The sequence below is a fragment of the Onychostoma macrolepis genome, chromosome 04, assembly GCF_012432095.1.
Source record: "Onychostoma macrolepis isolate SWU-2019 chromosome 04, ASM1243209v1, whole genome shotgun sequence".
In the NCBI taxonomy this organism is placed as follows: domain Eukaryota; kingdom Metazoa; phylum Chordata; class Actinopteri; order Cypriniformes; family Cyprinidae; genus Onychostoma; species Onychostoma macrolepis.
In genome coordinates this window covers 5,294,146-5,313,278 of record NC_081158.1, presented here as the reverse complement: position 1 = coordinate 5,313,278, position 19,133 = coordinate 5,294,146, and the positions used below count along the sequence as shown (strand labels likewise).

The 19,133-nt window shown below is 39.0% G+C and overlaps 1 protein-coding gene across 3 annotated transcripts in view; it reads right to left on the bottom strand.

Annotated features, from left to right (window-relative positions):
- LOC131538575 (NACHT, LRR and PYD domains-containing protein 3-like) overlaps window positions 1-19,133 on the bottom strand; it is a 91,926-nt gene that overhangs the window by 21,395 nt on the left and 51,398 nt on the right. For 2 of the 3 annotated variants that reach the window (XM_058772472.1, XM_058772473.1), the window contains exons 10-11: window positions 14,640-14,813; window positions 13,897-14,070 (exon numbers count right to left, since the gene is read on the bottom strand). In XM_058772472.1, coding sequence (XP_058628455.1) covers window positions 13,897-14,070; window positions 14,640-14,813 — 348 coding nt within the window. The remainder of the gene's footprint in view (window positions 1-13,896; window positions 14,071-14,639; window positions 14,814-19,133) is intronic. The other variant, XM_058772474.1, reaches the window with a different exon arrangement.

Sequence of the window (19,133 nt, the reverse complement as noted above, 5' to 3'; positions counted from 1 at the left end):
AAGATGACTCTGAGGCTGACATGAAGTCCTGTGGTCACTCATACTCTGTCCAGGTGTGTGTGTGCCATTGAGGCCGAATGGATTGGCACACACCACTGAAGGATGACGGAGGGAGAAATGGATATTGTCCTTTAGCACTCTCGCACCAAGTTTGTTTGGGTGGAAGCCGTCCAGTTTAAACAGTTGTCTATGGCCCCAGAAAATATTGAAGTTGTCGATGAAGTTGACTCCTTTTGTACTGTATGTTCTTTGTAGCCATGTATTCAGCCCAAGCAGCCGTGAAAACATGTTAGTTCCTCTTGCTGGGAGTGGTCCACTGATGAACGACTGAACTTCAAATCTTTGAAGTGTTTCAAAGAGTTCACTGAAATCCTTCTTAAGCAGTTCTGACTGCTCTTTCCGAATATCGTTCTTTCCCACATGGATGATGATTCGATTTGCAGTCTTGTGCTTCATCAGAATGTTCCGAAGTTCCTTGTTCACATCAGAGACGGTTGCTTGAGGAAAGCAGCATGTAGTTGTAGTCCTGCTACTGATGTTTCTGATTATAGAGTCACCCACTATCAGAGTCCTGGGCTCGGCTGCGCTCTGAGCTGAGTGCTGCTGTCTGCTCGACCTCGAGTGCCTGTTAGTAGCGATGTTAGCTGCTGGCTGATTCGATCCATGTTTTGTCACATTTGGGGATTCCTCACCCACATTCATTAATGCTGCAAATCGGTTATCAAGATGTATAGGGGGTTGTAGAATGCCAGTGTTTACAAGTCTTGTCATAACCGTATCTGGGGTAGAGGATGCTACCGCAGCAATACGAGATACTCGTGACAATCTGATGTCTCGAGTGCCTTTGGGTCTCGCTCCCTGTTTGTGCCATCGATTAGTCTGTCGATCAGCTTGTTCCTCTACACTTTGTATAAACTGTTGAGATTCACTAGATTCATAGGACTCACCGGCTGTATGCTGAGGGGGTCCGTGATGACGATGTGCTGTGTGTTCCACCTGTTTTGGAGGTCCAGCAAATAACTTTGTTTCAAGAACCGCAATCCTTTGTAGAAGTCTGTGGCAGTTCATGCAGCAAGTAGATTCCACAAGGGGCATTTTCTTTCCCGTCTGTTTGAATGTAGACAGCTGTGTTTTCCCGTCTCCGGAATGTAAACTGCTGGCAGTGGGAGGCAAAGAGTCTTCTTTTTCTAAAAACTGTGTTGTTTGAGCACTGTGCTGATATGCTGAAGTTAAAAACTTAGAGAAATCTGAGAAAAGTACATAAATAGGGAGCGAACCTTAATGTTATCGGTTGATAACATTTAAGGTTATCAACCGATGTGAATCTACTTACCTGCTTGAGCCAAATTGAACAGTTACTGTCTAACCTGCCAAACTGCCAAATACAAGAGTTGAAAAGTAATTCTGGAGTTGTTCCCTGTGTCCCCCATAGTTGGCTGATGCTTTTGTCGAGTTAGAAGCAGAAGTTGATGTGCAAAATTCCCAGTTAACGCGACAATGTTTTTATCTGTTGCTATGGTTATCACTGTCAATTAGTGGTGGATGATCTTCCCAAACTATCATATCATGATCTTATCACATAAAATCATGATAGATGATCTGATTTGCATTAGGCTTTAAGAAGGAACGCACATATTTAATATACTGACATGCATCCTATTTCTTTCCAAATGTAAATACTCACCAAGACAGACATTTTTGTGTATATTTGACCGTTTATGTGCACGCCTTAAACCCCAAGTGTACTTTGTTTGTGAGGAACAGTCTCTTTTGCAGTCAATGCGCTTTTAATAACTCTTTTTAAATAAAGCATGTCCCACATTAGACTACTTTTTACAACAGTCACATTACATGATAGGACTGATCTGGATGTTAAGTTTAGGAGAGGCAAAAGCACATCGATTTGAATGGAATGGCATACGACACAAGTCGAAACTGAAACTAAAATTTAATTAATCGCACTAGTACTGCTAGCTCACATTAAATTATTTTTCATATGCGTCACCACACGAGTGACACATGATAGAGTGATATAATCTGACCATCAGCAGTTATTGCTGAAGTTTTAACATTATTATGACACAAAAGATCACAATCTCTATGATCCTCTTGAAAAGTAGAGCTTCAAGATTGATCACAATATAAAATTGTCAGATCGCCCATCCCTACTTTCAATCATCTCATTTTCATGAGTGACTTATGAAATTTAGCAGATTCACTCCTGCTATTAAATCCAGCTGCATTAAATAATAGAATTAATAAATTGATTGTATACAGAAAGCAAGTAAATAATGCTCCTTTTAAAATAATTGAAGTTTTCAACCGTTTCAGACTTCTGCTCTCTTGCAGTAGCTCTAGTTATAATTAATGAAGCTGACTACACTAACAACGAATCTCTGATTTACATCATGTGTGCACTTTGTTGATTATAAAAAAAAATTAAAATTGAGTTTAAACATGAGGATGTTTTATTAATCCATCCCTTCTTTCATGTTTCATGTTTTATTTATTTGTTTATTATTTTTTATTCATTAAATAAATGTCATGACATGAGAAATCAAATTTGCCTTGATCTTTTGGCATATAAGAGGTTTTAATGGTACAAAGACATCCCGCAAGTTTCATAGCTTAAAACGGCCTCCTCATTATAAAAAGGTGGATTTTGCATTTATTTAATCAAGCTCCAAAAACAGCTCGTTTGGATCTGAGGTGCATGATGACGTCACCCAGGCACAAACATTTGCATAAACACCGCCTCCAGAGCAAGACATTGAGGAATAGCCTTCCTATCACCATAGGCTCCGCCGACTGGCGTTCACTCGCTTAACAGCTGACACTTGATCACGCTGAATGCGAGTGTCGCATCGCATCAAATGCAAATAAAAATTACAATCCCTGCCGCTGTCTTGTCTACACTGGATACAGTATACAGATGCACGTTCACTTTCTGACTCAGTCGCGTTCGAGTCTGTCGTCCAAAGGACAAATGCAGTGAAAGATCATTCGCTTTGATGCGTTTGGTTTAAACAGCTCGTTCACGTCTTTGTACAGATATCAGATGGATCCCAGCATACGGAACAAGTGAATAGTTTATTTTTAATGGCATCTTGGATCGTGTCAGTGGACTGATCAGATTGTTTTGTTTTGTAAACAAGGCACAGTGTCATGGAGAGTCACAAAGAAACATTAGTTGAAAGAAGAAGTGGTACTGGATCTGACTGCAGCTGCATCACAAACCGTAAGTAAATGATTTCACAATGCTTTGTCTGGAAATGACTGTTTTATTTTGATTATGTTGTCAAAACACTCACATGCAATAGCAAGGGGGTGTTGATACTGTTTCCTATGCACTGACGTTAGCCAATCATAACAGTGACTGATTCCTGACAAGCCGTAAAGGACCCGCCCCTTAAAAATAGGTTGTTTTAGAGAGAGGGTCAGAATGAGGGTTGAAAATAATCGTTCTTTCACATATTTATTTATTTATTTATTTATTTTTGGTGCAAAAAAAACTTTATTAAATGGATAGTTCACCCAAAAATGAAAATTCTGTCATCATTTACTCACCCTCAAGTAGTTCCAAACCTGTATGAATGTCTTTGTTCTGCTGAACACAAAGGAAGATATTCTGAAGAATGTGGGAAACGGAGCAGTTCTGGGGCACCATTGACTTCCATAGTATTTTTTTTTCCTACTATGGAAGTCAATGGTGCCCCAAAACAGCCTGCTTACAAACTTTCTTCAAAATATCTTCCTTTTTGTTCGGCAGAACAAAGACATTCATATGGGTTTGGAACTACTTGAGGGTGAGTAAATGATGACAGAATTTTCATTTTTGGGTGAACTATCCCTTTGACATTATAATTAAACCTCAAGGAACATGTTAAAGGTGGGGTAAGCGATTTCTGGTAGCCAATGTCAACATAGGTTTCATAGACAATTGGAAGAGTTTTTGGGGCAGACCTCACCTGTTGAAAAGAGATGGTCTTCAATATGATAATGAAAATGATTAGTTGGGATTAGCATTTACAGACATTATAAAATCTATTGGTGTTAAACAACACGTGTCAGGACCTACTCATTGTCGAAATCATACTCTAGATCTAATACTGTCGCATGGAATTGATGTCAGTGGTGTTGAAATTTTGCAGCAGAGCGACGATATCTCAGATCATTATCTAGTTTCATATAGCTAAAGCTGTAAAGCCAACTCCTTGTTACAAATATGGTAGAACCATCACCTCGACCACAAAAGACTCCTTTATAAATAATCTACCTGACTTATCTCAGTTCCTCAGCATATCCAATAGCTCAGAACAACTTGATGATGTAACAGAAACTATGGACTCTCTCTTTTCTAGCACTTTAGATACGGTTGCTCCTTTACGCTTAAGGAAGATTAAGGATAAGAGTCCAACACCGGGGTATAATGAGCACACTCGCACCCTAAAGAGAGCAGCCCAGAAAATGGAGCGCAGCTGGAGGAAAACAAAACTAGAGGTATTTCGTTTAGCTTGGCGGGAAAGTACCCTATCCTACAGGAAAGCCTTAAAAACTGCTGGATCTGCTTACTTTACGTCTCTTTTAGAATAAAACAAACACATCCCCAAGTATTTATTCAATACAGTGGCTAAATTAACAAAAAATATAACATCAGCAGGTGCAGACATTACCCAGCAGCACAGCAGTAATGACTTTGTGAACTACTTTACTTCCAAGATCAAAACTATGTAGCATATTTGCTTTATGAGATGAACATAATTAATCATAACGGGTTGTTATCAATTATATATCCATCTTCAGGAATTAGCCGTAGCATTAATAATACAATAAAATGATTAGTTCGTCCGCAGTACGGACCGCCTATTGACTCTAAGGAAAATTATTTCTCTGGCCATGACAAATAATTTCCTTACTGAAACATTGCTCCCCGAGCATGTAACAAGACCGGACGTTAAAGTGACCTCGTTCTGAGAGCAGCAGACACAGACAACCAAGTGTGAATACTTATGGAACGCAAGGAAGGCATGGAGAGAGAGAGAGAGAGAGAGAGAGGGAGGGAGCGCTCGCGTGCAAGAGAGACTGTCATGGCAAGATTTACACATCAGCTAACTACAACCTGTTAAGAACCATCAGATAATCACATCACCTTAATTAAAAGGGGTTGAAGCCTAGAAGCGCATCTAAATAGTTAACAAGCCGTTACTTGCATGGGTTTTGTGGGTGCTGAGTAAAGCATCCCGGTGCATGTATAATGCGTAGATTCCTGGTGAATTCCTTTAGGAGTGAAAGCTTCGTCATTCCAGCCTTGGGTTGATTAGTCCGAAGTAAATCGACAACGATACTGAACTTAATACTTAAAAGGTTTCCAAGGTGATATGTGTGTCTCCAGGGCACTGAAAGTAAAGAGAAGACTTGCCTTTTCGGTGTGGGAGAAGTTTTTTCTGTTTTCCCTGTAACACCCATTTTGGTTAGTTTGACCTATAACAAGGCTCATAGTTTCAGCGGGAAAGTTTCTTTGTCCCACTTGACACCTCATTTGCATGTTTTACAACTGATCTGGAGACTGGTGTAATTTTCCCCACAGTACAGTAAAAATAGTGTGATGCATTTCACGATCACATAGTGTACATCATTGTGTGAGGAATAAAGAGCAGATCATTTTGATATCAAGAAAGAGACATCTAAAAGGTATTAAACCAGAGATACATTCATACACCTGAATATGAGTGTTTAGAGCTTACTAATACGAATAACGAGTGGTAACTAGGCTAATATAATAAGGAAACATACAAACAACACATGCATATACCAGATACATTTGTAACTGATTAATTATGGTCTAAATAAAGAAAATGCCTGTATGTGTGTATTATGTATCTTGTAATCGTGGGGGTAGTCCACAGGCCTGGTACCGAGGGTCAGTAGCCACTTTTCCACTGTCGGGCCAGTGCGAGCCAGTGCTTTAAACGGGCCGGGCGGGGCTAATAGCCTCAGACCTGTAGCACCGAGCCCAAAATCACGATGCGTTTCCACCGTCGGGCCAGAAGCTCCGCTGTGCTTCACTAAAACCCGCCCTTTACACGCCTCTCTGAAACAACGTCACGCAACCCCATCATTTCATCAACAAAGAGAAGTTATCAGAAAACTAATCAGAAATAAGTCACTGGAAATATAGCGCGATCACAAAACGAACATGATAAAAGCGGCCGTTTGTTTGCATGTTTTGTTAAGATTTTAATCCAAAAGCATTGATGTTTTGTGATACATTGATCATAATTAATTAATTTATCAGGATTGAAAATTAGTCACACAGAAATAAAGCAATGTGAACCACTATTTCACAAAAGAAAGAGGACAAATACTACCCTACTTATTCAGTAGAGTCTGTTTCTGTTTATTTGTAGTCACAGTATACATCACGTTAAGTAATAATGATAATTTCTATATTTTTCCATCAAAATACGAGTGGCAGAGGGAGCTCCCGAACAAAAACCATTATATATTTTTATGACACACACGGAGCTAAAGTCTCCAGACGAGACTTATGACAAATAAAATATGTTACTAAATGAATACACGATTGTTGTAGAGAATGAGAAGCTGACGTCTGATTTCTTCAAGCGGTCGTATTTACCATGTTTAGTATGGTAACGTTGGTTAGCGTGCATATCTTTTGCATCGCTTATAAATATTTCTATCTTGTATGGTGATCATAATCCACATTGGATCAAGTTATTTCAAACACTTGCTGCTGTCTGAAAGTGAGTTTTGAGCTAAAATTATTTTAAAAGTCTTTAATGATGGTGTACTGTTAACTTTATGAAATGATCTGCAGCGCTGACGCTCTCAAGACGCGGAGAAACTCCGCCTTTGTTCATAACCACTCCTCTAGTCCCAGTTGGCCCGCTTTGGCCCAAGATTTTCGTCGGGCCAGAAAACCCCGGCCGTTGGCCCTGAGGAAGCACCGACGAGGCACGATCAAGCCCCGGAAGTGACAGTGGAAACGCGACAGGCCCTGGCACTAGCACGCCCGCTTTTGGCCCGACAGTGGAAACATGGCTATTTAGTTCTCTTGGAATGTGTTTGAAGTCTGATGGAGAGACAAGATAGTCAATCTGTTTAGCATCTTTTTGACAGTGGGGGGGACAACCCTTGGCAATTAGCACCCATATAACGGTAGAATGTGGGGCCAGGCTGTGAATTATATGCAAATGTCAAAAGGCTAAAAGGGTCTCTTAAGACATAAAGTCCCAACGACCATCAAGGATCATAAGCAGATGTTACAACTATTAGAGATAAAATTGTAACCATGCAGCTGTCAGCCACAGTATCGCATCAGATAGTACACTATAGATCCCCTGAGGAACAATTCCACTCATTCTCTTCTATTGGAAATGAAGAATTGTATAAACTTGTTAAATCATCTAAACCAACAACATGTATGTTAGACCCTATTCCATCTAAGCTCCTAAAAGAGGTGCTTCCAGAAGTAATAGATCCTCTTCTGAATATTATAAACTCATCACTGTCATTAGAATATGTCCCAAAAACCTTCAAACTGGCTATTATTAAGCCTCTCATTAAAAAAAACACAACTTGACCCCAAAGAATTACTTAATTACAGACCGATCTCGAATCTCCCTTTTCTGTCAAAGATATTAGAAAAGGTAGTCTCATCACAACTATGTTCCTTCTTAGAGAAAAATGATAAATGAGAGGATTTCCAGTCAGGATTTAGACCATATCATAGTACTGAGACTGCTCTCATTAGAGTTACAAACAATCTGCTTTTATCATCTGATCGTGGTTGTATCTCTCTATTAGTGCTACTGGATCTTAGCACCGCGTTTGACACTATCGACCACAACATTCTTTTAAATAGACTAGAAAATTATGTTGGCATTAGAGGAAGTGCACTGGCATGGTTCAAATCATACTTATCTGATCGGCATCAATTCGTGGCAATAAATGAAGAGGTATCATACCAATCACAAGTGCAGTATGGAGTATCTCGAGGCTCAGTACTAGTCCCCTTACTTTTTACGCTTTACATGTTACCCTTGGGAGATATTATCAGGAGACATGGTGTTAGCTTTCACTGTTATGCTGATGATACTCAGCTCTATATTTCTTTGCGGCCCGATGAAACATACCAATTTCCAAAACTAACGGAATGTATAGTTGATATCAAAAACTGGATTACTAGCAATTTTTTACTGCTAAATTCTGAGAAAACAGAGGTGTTAATTATTGGACCAAAAACTTTTGCATGTATTAACCTAGATCACTGTCTAATACTTGATAGCTGCTCTGTCAATTCTTCGTCATCAGCCAGGAACCTAGGCGTTCTTTTTGATTGCAATCTTTCCTTCGAAAAACACGTTTCTAGCATTTGTAAAACTGTAAAACAACCTCCGCTGCGCGTTGGCGGGTTCTTCGCCTCCACGTCGTGCATTCAAATCGTTTAATGCACAGCTAGCCATTGATTATCATTTGTCATTTTTCCAGCCCGCTCCCTTTCAGTGGCCCAAACAAGGTATAAGATACCTTGGTATTCTCTTCCCTCATAAACTTAAAGATTTAGTAAGAGTGAATTTAGAGCCACTACTACAAAAAATTTAAAACGATGTAGGGAGGTGGTCATCACTAAATTTGTCTCTTTGGGGTGAGGTGAATGTTCTTAAAATGAACTGCCTTCCAATAATTAATTATCTACTTCAGTCAATCCCAGTAGAGATTCCTCTGCAATATTTTAAACCGTTTGATAAGTTATCCAAATCATTTCATTGGAATAACAAGTTCCCACGGTTGCATATGAGTAAGTTGCAACAGCCAGTGGACAAAGAAGGATTGGGGCTTCCAAACTTTTGTTTTATTATTACGCCTTCAATCTGAGACATTTGGCTCATCGGTCCCTTCCCCCAGAAAGGGCCCCACCTTGGTTTAATGTTGAACAAGCTATCCTACCTTCCCTTCCACCACTGCAATGCTTGTCCATTAAATTGCCTCAAAAAGTGTAGTCTCACCCAATAATATCACATCTCCAATCAATTTGGAAGAGAACAGCAAAAATATTTAAATTTAACCCCTTTTTGAACTCAGCTTCAAGTATTTGGTTGAATCCCAAATTGTGTATCAGAAAGTCAACATTTCTTTGGAAGCAATGGATAGAGAAGGGTATTTTGAAGTTAGGGGATGTTTATTAAAATGACACTTTGCAATCGTTTAACCAATTAACCCAAACCTTTGGCCTGGTGGGCAGGGCTAAACAGGCAGTGCTGTAGAAGCAGGAATTGATCATCTTCTGTGGAGGCGGAGCTTATCCACACTATTACATCATAAATAGGCACATTCCACAAGCTGTCTTTTTGGCAGACTGGCTTCAATAGAAGCTGTTTTTAGATGAACAACAAAGTTTTGAGTTCTGAAAATTACAGGATGTTTTTTAAAGTACAATGACATGTTATATGTCAAAAGATCAAGGGAATTTTGTCACTGTAAATTTGATCCACAATGTATTATAAAAAAACAGCATGTTCTATAAACAACGTGTTCTATAAAGAAACATGACTGAAACAACATGATTGGAGCTGTTTTCTTGGTAGTGTTTGTTTACCATTTACATGTGAATGTTGTACAGCTCCCCATGTTAACAAACTTCAAGACTATCAAGTTTATAAATTACCAACTTCTAAAAATATGTAGCTGAACAGTGTGAATAGATCTCATGAGTCTACAGCTGCAGTGATGATGTAGTTAGGTTGACGTGAAGCTGACACAAAGCTGACAATGATAACGTATCAAACTATAAACTATGATATCCAAAGTAACCCTCATTGCATTCATCATTGCATTGGATCAGAAGATGGCGCCTCTGTGTTTGGCACGCCGTCTGCTGTTCTCCCCGTCTTTGTTGTTTTTAGTACTTATGTTTTTATTTATGTCTATTTTTATTACTGGCTGTAAAATGGCGTTGGTGTATAATCGCCAAACACTTATGGACATTCGAATGGCTTTTGAAACAGCCAGGACCGACACCTGTGCGTCTCAACCTTCTCTGCCGCCTACCTATTCCTACTTCTCTTCACATCAGTACCGGCATGTTACAGACTTGCCGTGGAAAAAGAAGCGTCGGCGAAAAAGAGGAAAGCGTGCTGGAGTTGCAGTTCGGCTGAGATCCTCTGCTGTTTTACTGTCTACCGGGCCTGGGATGATACGCGGATTATATCTTCACTGGCGATCGCTGGACTCAACGTATCGATGGCTTCGACCTGTTGTCCCTGCTGTCCCTGGCCCTGTCTCTGCGCCGCTTCCTTCCGCGTGTTCGTTGTGGTGGAGTAAATGCTTCCAACCTTCGATTGACCCAGAGATCTACGCAACCCCAGGAAGATGTGTCGCCATTTCACGTGGCTTTGATCAACGACGTTCTCTGGTAAATAAGACATTTATATTAAATGACTTTTTACCCTGCACGCGCTGGACGCCCTATGTATCACTGAAACTTGGATTAAACCCGGAGACTTAAGCCCATTCACTGAGCTGGTGCCTCAGGGCTGTAGCTTTAAATTCCCTCGGTTATCTGGTCGAGGTGGGGCTTGGCGGCAGTGTTTAAAGGCTCGTATCTCTGTCGCAGTCTATCAACTGGGACTCATAGTTGTTTCGAGGTTATGCTGTTTCAACTTTCACTAGTCAACCCTGTGGTTTTGCAGTCATATACCGACCACCTAACGTAAATAGGGAATTTTAAATGAATTTGCTCAATTTATGAGTGAAATCGTCACCAGTTACGACAGGATTTTAATACTGGGAGACTTTAACATACATGTCTGTTGTGATTCCAAACCACTATCCAAAGACTTTCTTAGATTACTTGATTCTTTTGATTTTGTGCAATGGGTATCTGGACCTACTCATGCTCAAGGACATACTCTGGACTTGATTTTATCTCGTGGTGTGTCAGTGCTGGATATAAAAATTGTGGACGCTGGCATATCTGATCATCTACCCATATTGTTCTCTGTGTCTCTTGATGGAAATACTCCAAGTCAATCATCATTGCCATGTTGGACTCGTATATTTACAGAATGCTCAAGTAAAGAATTTGCTTCTAAGTATGAATTATTAGGTGCTACCCAGGATATGATTACTCTTACCGGTCACCTGGATGTTAACGAGCATCTTGGTGTTTTCAACAATAATTGCTCCAATATCTTAAACACTATTGCTCCATTAAAGATGAAAAACACAAACATAATTCAATACCTTGGCATAATGATACCACTGTTCCCTTAGGAAGACTTGTAGAAGTGCGGAACGTAAATGGAAAAAGACAGGCTTCAAGTCTCATATGAAATCTTACGTGACTCTCTCTCTGCATTTCAGCGAGCTGCCAAGGCTGCAAAGTGTAGATACTTTTCAGAGTTAATCACACAAAATAGCCACAAGCCAAATATTTTATTCTCTACTATTGAATCTGCACTCCATCCAGCTGTTAACATTTTTCCGAGGTATCTGTCTCTCTGTGTGAGAAGTTTGCTAATTATTTTAATGACAAGATCTCTCGAATCATGTTTGCTGTATCAATGCCGTCATATGAATTGGTTGATGTCCTATACTCTGGTTCCACCTGGTCTCTTTTCGAGTCTATTAACCTGAACACCTTAATCAAAACTCTGTCTAGCCTGAAACCCACAATGTGTCCTCAGGACGTTATTCCAACACGTTTTCTTAGACAGATCATTGACACTATTGGTCCTGATTTGTTGTCTATTATCAATAAATGTCTCCAAACTGGGACTGTCCCCCACGACTTCAAACTTGCCACAGTGCGACCACATCTTAAAAAACCTAATTTGGACTCGACATTGCTGGTTAATTTTCGTCCGATTTCAAATTTGCCTTTTTTATCAAAAATATTAGAGAAAATTGTCTCAAATCAACTCCAATCTTATTTGTCTCATAATTCTATTTATGAAAAATTTCAGTCTGGTTTTAAATCCTGTCACAGCACTGAGTCTGCCCTCTTAAGAGTTTTAAATGACGTCATGTTGACTACGGATTCTGGCCAGTTTACAGCTCTGGTTTTGTTAGACCTTAGCTCTGCCTTTGATCTGGTCAACCATGATATTCTTATATCTCGTCTTGAGGCATGTGTTGGTTTACGGGGCACAGTATTACAGTGGTTTAGGTCATATCTTACCAGTAGGAGATATGTCGTCAACATTGGGCACCATTTCTCCTCTGAGATGCATTTAAAATCTGGTGTACCACAAGGATCGATTCTTGGTCCAGTATTGTTCTCACTTTATATGCTTCCTTTAGGGCTTATTTTTAACAAGCACGGGTCTCTTTCCATCTATATGCAGATGACACCCAAATCTACATCCCTTAAAGCGTGGCAATAAACATGGCATTAAGCCCATTTTGGATTGCCTGGAAGAACTGAAACTTTGGCTTGCAACAAATTTTTTATGCCTCAATGAGAGTAAAACTGAATTCATCATGTTTGGTCCCAATGATAAAAGTGTATATGATCTCGAAACTACTTCTCTGTCACCATACAGCACTACTTGTGTCAGAAACTTGGGTGTTTGGTTTGATAATAACCTCAAATTTGATAAGCAGATAAGTTCCGTTGTTAAGTCCTGTTTTTATCATATCCGGCTTCTCTCCAAAGTGAAATCATTTCTATCATCACGGATGTTTGAAATCATAATGCACGCATTTGTTACATCTAGGCTTGACTACTGTAATTCTCTGTACATTGGTGTTTCTCAGTCCTGTGTCTCTCGTCTGCAGTTAGTCCAGAATGCAGCAGCTCGGCTTCTTACTGGAAAGCACAAATACGATAGTATTACACGGTTTTAATTTCACTTCATTGGCTTCCAGTAAAGTACAGAATTGATTTTAAAATTCTATTGTTTGTTTTTAAATCTCTTCACAATCTGGCCCCAATGTACTTAACTGAGTTGTTACAGCCTCATACTTCGTCGAGATCTCTCAGATCCACTAATTCTGATCTATTGCATGTTCCTAGGACAAGACTAAAAACGAGAGGTGACCGTGCCTTTTCTGTTGTCGGCCCAAAACTTTGGAATAGTCTCCCCTCTCATATCAGAACTGCTCCAACCTTGTCGGTTTTTAAATCCACATTAAAGACCTATTTCTTCTCGTTGGCGTTTGATACTCCATGATAAATTGTCTCTGTCCTTGTGTTTGGAGTGCCACACATTCTTATAGCCTGTGTATATTCTGTGAATATCTGAGTTTTTTAGCTGTATTTAATTCTGCCTATAGTCTGTATAGTGTTGTAAAGCACTTTGGTCAACTTCGGTTGTTTTTAAACTGTGCTATATAAATAAAATTGTATTGTATTGTATTGTATAACAGAAAAACTATTCATCAGCATGCATTAACTAATCCCAGGTTGTAGCAAATAAAAAAAAGAGCAAATAATTTGCTGGTGTGAGTAACTGAGAAAAGGAAAGGATGGAAAGGGTGTGACGTGTGGCCAAGTATGGTGTCCTGTACTCAGAATTTGTTTTCACCCATCCAAGTGCACACACACAGCAGTGAGTAGTGAACACACACACCCACACACAAACACACACCCGGAGCAGTGGGCAGCCAATGCTGCGGCACCCGGGGAGCAGTTGGGGGTTCAGTGTCTTGCTCAAGGGTCTCACCTCAGTCGTGGTATTGAGGGTGGGAGAGAGCACTGATCATTCACTCCCCCCACCTACAATCCCTGCTGGTACCGAGACCCGAACCTGCGACTCTCTAACCGTTAGGCCATGACTGCCCCACAAAGTGAAAGTTAGTCACACCAGCATGACCAGTGGAAAGAATGAGTCTAGAGCCCTGTTTATGCTTGAAATAACATACTTAACTTACTTGAGTTTGTCCAGTGAGCAGTTTGGACCCTCCAGTTTTTCAGAGAGCAGCTTGACTCCTGAATCTCCTGGGTGATTGTAGCTAAGATCCAGCTCTCTCAAGTGTGAGGAGTTTGAACTCAGAGCTGAGGATACATAACTACAGCCCTCCTCTGTCACCATACAGCCAGACAACCTACAAACACAACAACAGTCCACATTAGATTAATAGGACAATCAGACAATCCAATGTCTTATAGATCCACAAAGAAAGGCACATGGCATATCAGCAGTTTCTTTTCAGTTATCAGAAATATTCTTATTTGTCTCACAATTTCATGCAAGATTCTGTTGAGGTCACTGTTGAGGAATTTTTTTTCCAAAAATTTCATATTTTAAAGGGTTTGATTGTACCTTTTGGTATTGTAGCTGAAAAATTCAATTTTTTAATGAAAATCATCACTGGTGTTTCTACTCATGTGAACACCACTGATGACTAATGACCACTGATGATTGTGTGAATAATTTAATACACATCATGATTAACTTAATAACATTCTCTTTGTTACTGTTTTTATTTTTTTAGTTGATGGAATTAGATTTTTGCCAAAAGTTTCATACCCTTTCAATAAAGTAAATAAAATATAAATCGAACATTAAAAAAATAATACAATTTCAGGAAAAACGTCCTTTCCAAATACACTGAATCCTTCACCAACTGTTTTCTCATTTTTATATTTATTTATTTTATCAAAAACCATTTACCTCAGTATCTGCAGCTGACAGTTTGGACTCTTCAGTCTATCAGAAAGCAGCTTCACCCCAGAATCCTGCAGGTCATTGTTACTCAGGTCCAGCTCTCTCAGAACAGAGTTTGAGGATTGTAGAGCTGAAGACATTCTCTCACAGGACTGAGCAGTGAGATTACACCCACATAGCCTGTGTAAAGAACAAAACAAACAGTGATATTAACATGATATTAAAACCTTTGATTGCAGTGATACAGATGAAAGTAAATTCAGTAATCAGTGAATACATCTGATGGTGTTATCTTTAAGAAAGAATTTAAGGCTATAAAAATATATGGCTTCCTTTAGATCTTAAAGGTATGTTTCAGTAATCCAGCTCTTCATAAAACACCTGTCATGACGAGGCAGGGAGGGAATAGTGAATCCAATTGCAATTGCATTCATTTAAATGAATAAAGCGGTCAACAAAAAAGGGTCCAAATACAAAGAAGAATAAAAACACAACAGCACAGCTAGCAAATATGCATAGACAATAACTGATCATAAATAATCACACAAAACGACAAAGTTAAATGAACTAAGTTGTAACTATGGAAACAAATGAGATCATATTATCTATTCATGAATGGAGAAGGCGACATGTGAAACGAAAATGTATTGCTCTCTGTCCCATGAGAAAACCATTAATAACGTAAAATTTCTCACTGTCAGAGAATATGGCTTTCATTAGTTTTTATACACGAACAGTAACTCGGAAGAAACACCAGCAGGTAATGATGAAAACACTTCCATAAAAACAGCATTTGAAACAGATTTTGCTTCCATAATGTGATAATTGTTTTTGTAAAACAAGATATTAAATGAGGAAAAAATGGGATAGTTATGAAATTAAAAATACAGGACCAAAAGGGGGGGTTTTGCTGTGATCCCATAAAAGATCCATTTTTGCTTCCCCAAAGAACCATGTTTCTTAGTGTGAAGAAAATTTTAAAAATCTAAAGAACCTCTGTGGAATGAAAAGGTTCTATGGATGCTAAAGGTTCTTAAAGGAACCATCAATGCAAATGAAAATTCTTTATATTTAAGAGCAATAATAATATAATAATAATACCTTTTATTTATAGGCGCCTTTCAAGACACTCAAGGACACCGTACAGTAAAATACAAAACATAAAACATAATGATTAAACAAGCAAATCATTAAAAGCTATTCTAAACAAATACGTTTTTATCTGAACTTTAAAATGGGAAATTGAGTCCAGCTGGCGAATGTGCAAAGGTAAGGAGTTCCATAACTTAGGCGCTGCACAACTAAAAGCCCTACCACCAAAGGAACTCATCTTGAACTTTGGAACAGACAATAAGTCTGCAGAAGATGATCTCAAAGAGCGCAAAGGAGTATACAAATGAAGAAGATCTGAAAGATAATGAGGTGCCAAATTATGAAGAGCTTTGTATGTAAGAAGTAAAATTTTATAATGAACACGATAACGAACAGGAAGCCAATGCAGCTGAAAAAGAATTGGAGATATATGGTCAAAAGTGCGAGAGTTAGTAACTATCCTAGCTGCTGAATTCTGGATTAACTGTAATCAATGAAATTGCTTTTCAGGAATGCCAACTAAAAGAGAATTACAATAATCAATCCGAGATGTAACCAAAGCATGAATAAGGACTGCAGTACTATCTTGAGAAAGTGAAGAACGAAGTCTAGCAATGTTACGTAAATGAAAAAATGCAGAACGTGAAATATTACTAATATGAGAACCAAACGAAAGCAAACCATCGAATATAACCCCAAGGCTTTTCACCTGGGTAGAAAAATTGACTAGGCAATTATCAATAAGCAAGTTAAAGGATTGAGTTTTAGATAAAACAGATCTAGAACCCACAAGAAGGGCTTCTGTTTTGTTAGTATTTAACTTAAAAAAAATTATTAGTCATCCAAATATTAACATCCTGCAAACATTTAGTGAGGTCAGGAGGAGGATAAGAAACATTAGGTCTTGTAGAAATATACACTTGTGTGTCGTCAGCATAAAAATGAAAATTAATACCATAAGAGCGAAAAATACGACCAAGAGGGAAAATATAAATGATAAATAAAAGCGGACCCAAGACCGACCCCTGCAGAACGCCATGAGTAACTGAAACAGAATCTGATTGTATATTCTTAATCTGCACAAACTGTTTTCTGTCACTTAAATATGATGAGAACCAGAGAAGCGCATTATCAGCTATTCCTATGCAAGCCAGCCGTTCCAATAATACTGAATGACTAATAGTATCAAAGGCAGCACTAATATCTAAGAGAATAAGAATAGACAGAAAACCAGAATCAGCAGCTAGGAGAAGATCATTTATAACCTTAACAAGGGCTGTTTCTGTACTATGTTTGGGTCGGAAACCTGACTGAAAATGCTCATAAATATCATTACTTTGCAGATGTAATTCAAGTTGAGATGCTACTGTTCTTTCAAGTATTTTTGAAATAAAAGGTAGATTAGAAATAGGCCTGTAATTATTTAAATGATTAGGATCAACACCGGTCTTTTTGAGAATTGGAGTGATAGAAGTTGTTTTTAAAGATGAAGGAACAGTAGCAGTTGATAATGAAGAACACACTATAGCTGTAATAATAGAGGAAACTGAATGGTTACAAGACTTAACTAAAACAGTAGGTAAAGCATCAAGTGAACAGGTAGAAGTCTTAGACTTCATAATCTGCTTAGTAATGTAGTCAACTGAAGGCAGCTCAAAATTTGACAAAGTACTTGCTGACCAACAAATATGATTATGCTAATTTTCATAATCACTAGACATCAAACCAGAATTAAGCAATTCATGGTGTATACTGTCAATCTTAGAGTTTAAAAAATTAGAATACGACACACAAATAAAGTGTCTGAAGTCAGTCTGTTCGATTGCTTCAGTCTGTTGTGCTGCTGAGAAGTTTGTGTTTGTAGCTGCGTGTACCTTCGCTTATTGAATCTCTACCTTACTTTCACTCCCTTTTGTCTAAAGCGATAATATATAACTTAATTCCCACCATATTTCTGGTGTTATCTTTCAAACTAATCTAACTAATTTGATCGTTCGCTTTTAAAAAACGCGAGTGCAGCTTGTTAGCCCGTTAGCTTGTCACTCGCGGTTCCATTTGCGTTTCTATTCGTGCCTATTATTATTATTATTATTTTTATTTATTTTTTTTCCTCGCTCCGTTTTTCACGAGCTCATCAGACAACAGTGGTAATTGGTAAGTTAAGTTGGTATCATTCATCAATCATGGTGAGTAATGGCTTCTTCTCCTGCTATTGTTGTTTGCACTGTTTGCCACATGTATAGTTTATCTGTCTCTGTCAGCAGCGAGGGATTCACATGTGATAAATGCAGGGAAATAGTTAGGCTGACAGAGAAGGTTTTAGAACTAGAGACACGCATCCAGACTTTAGTTGAGGATAGTAAGAATGTGAGGGCTGTAGATACTGCTTTGGATGCGACTAGCTCAGGGAGTCCTGTACATTGTTCGGTTTCGGTTGAGCCCGTGCAGCAGGGCAACTGGGTGACAGTGAGGCGGCCTAGTCGCGGGTCAAAACACCACTCTTCCATTCCGATCAGAACATCAAACAGGTTCTCCCCACTCAGTGAAGCACCCACTGAGAAACCTGATGAAAGTCCTCTAGTTATTGGCGATTCTGTTATGCGGAACGTGAAAATAGAGACACCAGCCACCATAGTCCATTGTTTACCAGGAGCCAGAGCGCCTGACATCTTGGCAAATTTAAAAGTGCTGGCTAATGCTAAACGTAAATTCAGTAAGATTGTTATCCACGTCGGCGCTAATGATGTTCGACTTCGCCAGTCGGAGATCACTAAAAATAATGTTAAAGAGGTGTGTGAACTTGCAAGTACGATGTCAGACACTGTAATATGCTCTGGTCCGCTCCCTGCTTACCGGGGTGATGAGATTCATAGCAGACTGTCGTCACTTAATGGCTGGATGTCTAAGTGGTGCCCGCAAAATAACATAGGCTTTATAGACAATTGGACGAGTTTTTGGGGCAGACCTGACCTGTTGAAAAGAGATGGTGTTCATCCCTCCTGGGGTGGTGCCGCTCTTCTCTCTAGAAATATGGCACATAGTCTTAGAGTTCGTACTTGACTAACTGGAGCCCAGGTCAGGAAGCAGACAGACTGGCTAAACCGATCGTCTGCTAGCCGCCTCACGTCACAGAAGTCAGTTAACTCTCAGCACATAGAAACCTTTTCACCTAGATATCACTCTATAGAGACTGTGTCTGTTCCCCGAACTAGAAAATACAGAAAACATCCAAACCAAAGTAATAGTAACAACTTAATTGATGTTCAACAAATAAAAAAACGATATAATACAGATAAACACATGATAAAGCTTGGCTTATTGAATATTAGATCCCTTTCTTCAAAAGCACTTTTTGTAAATGATATGTTCACTGACCATAAACTAGATGTGCTTTGTCTGACAGAAACT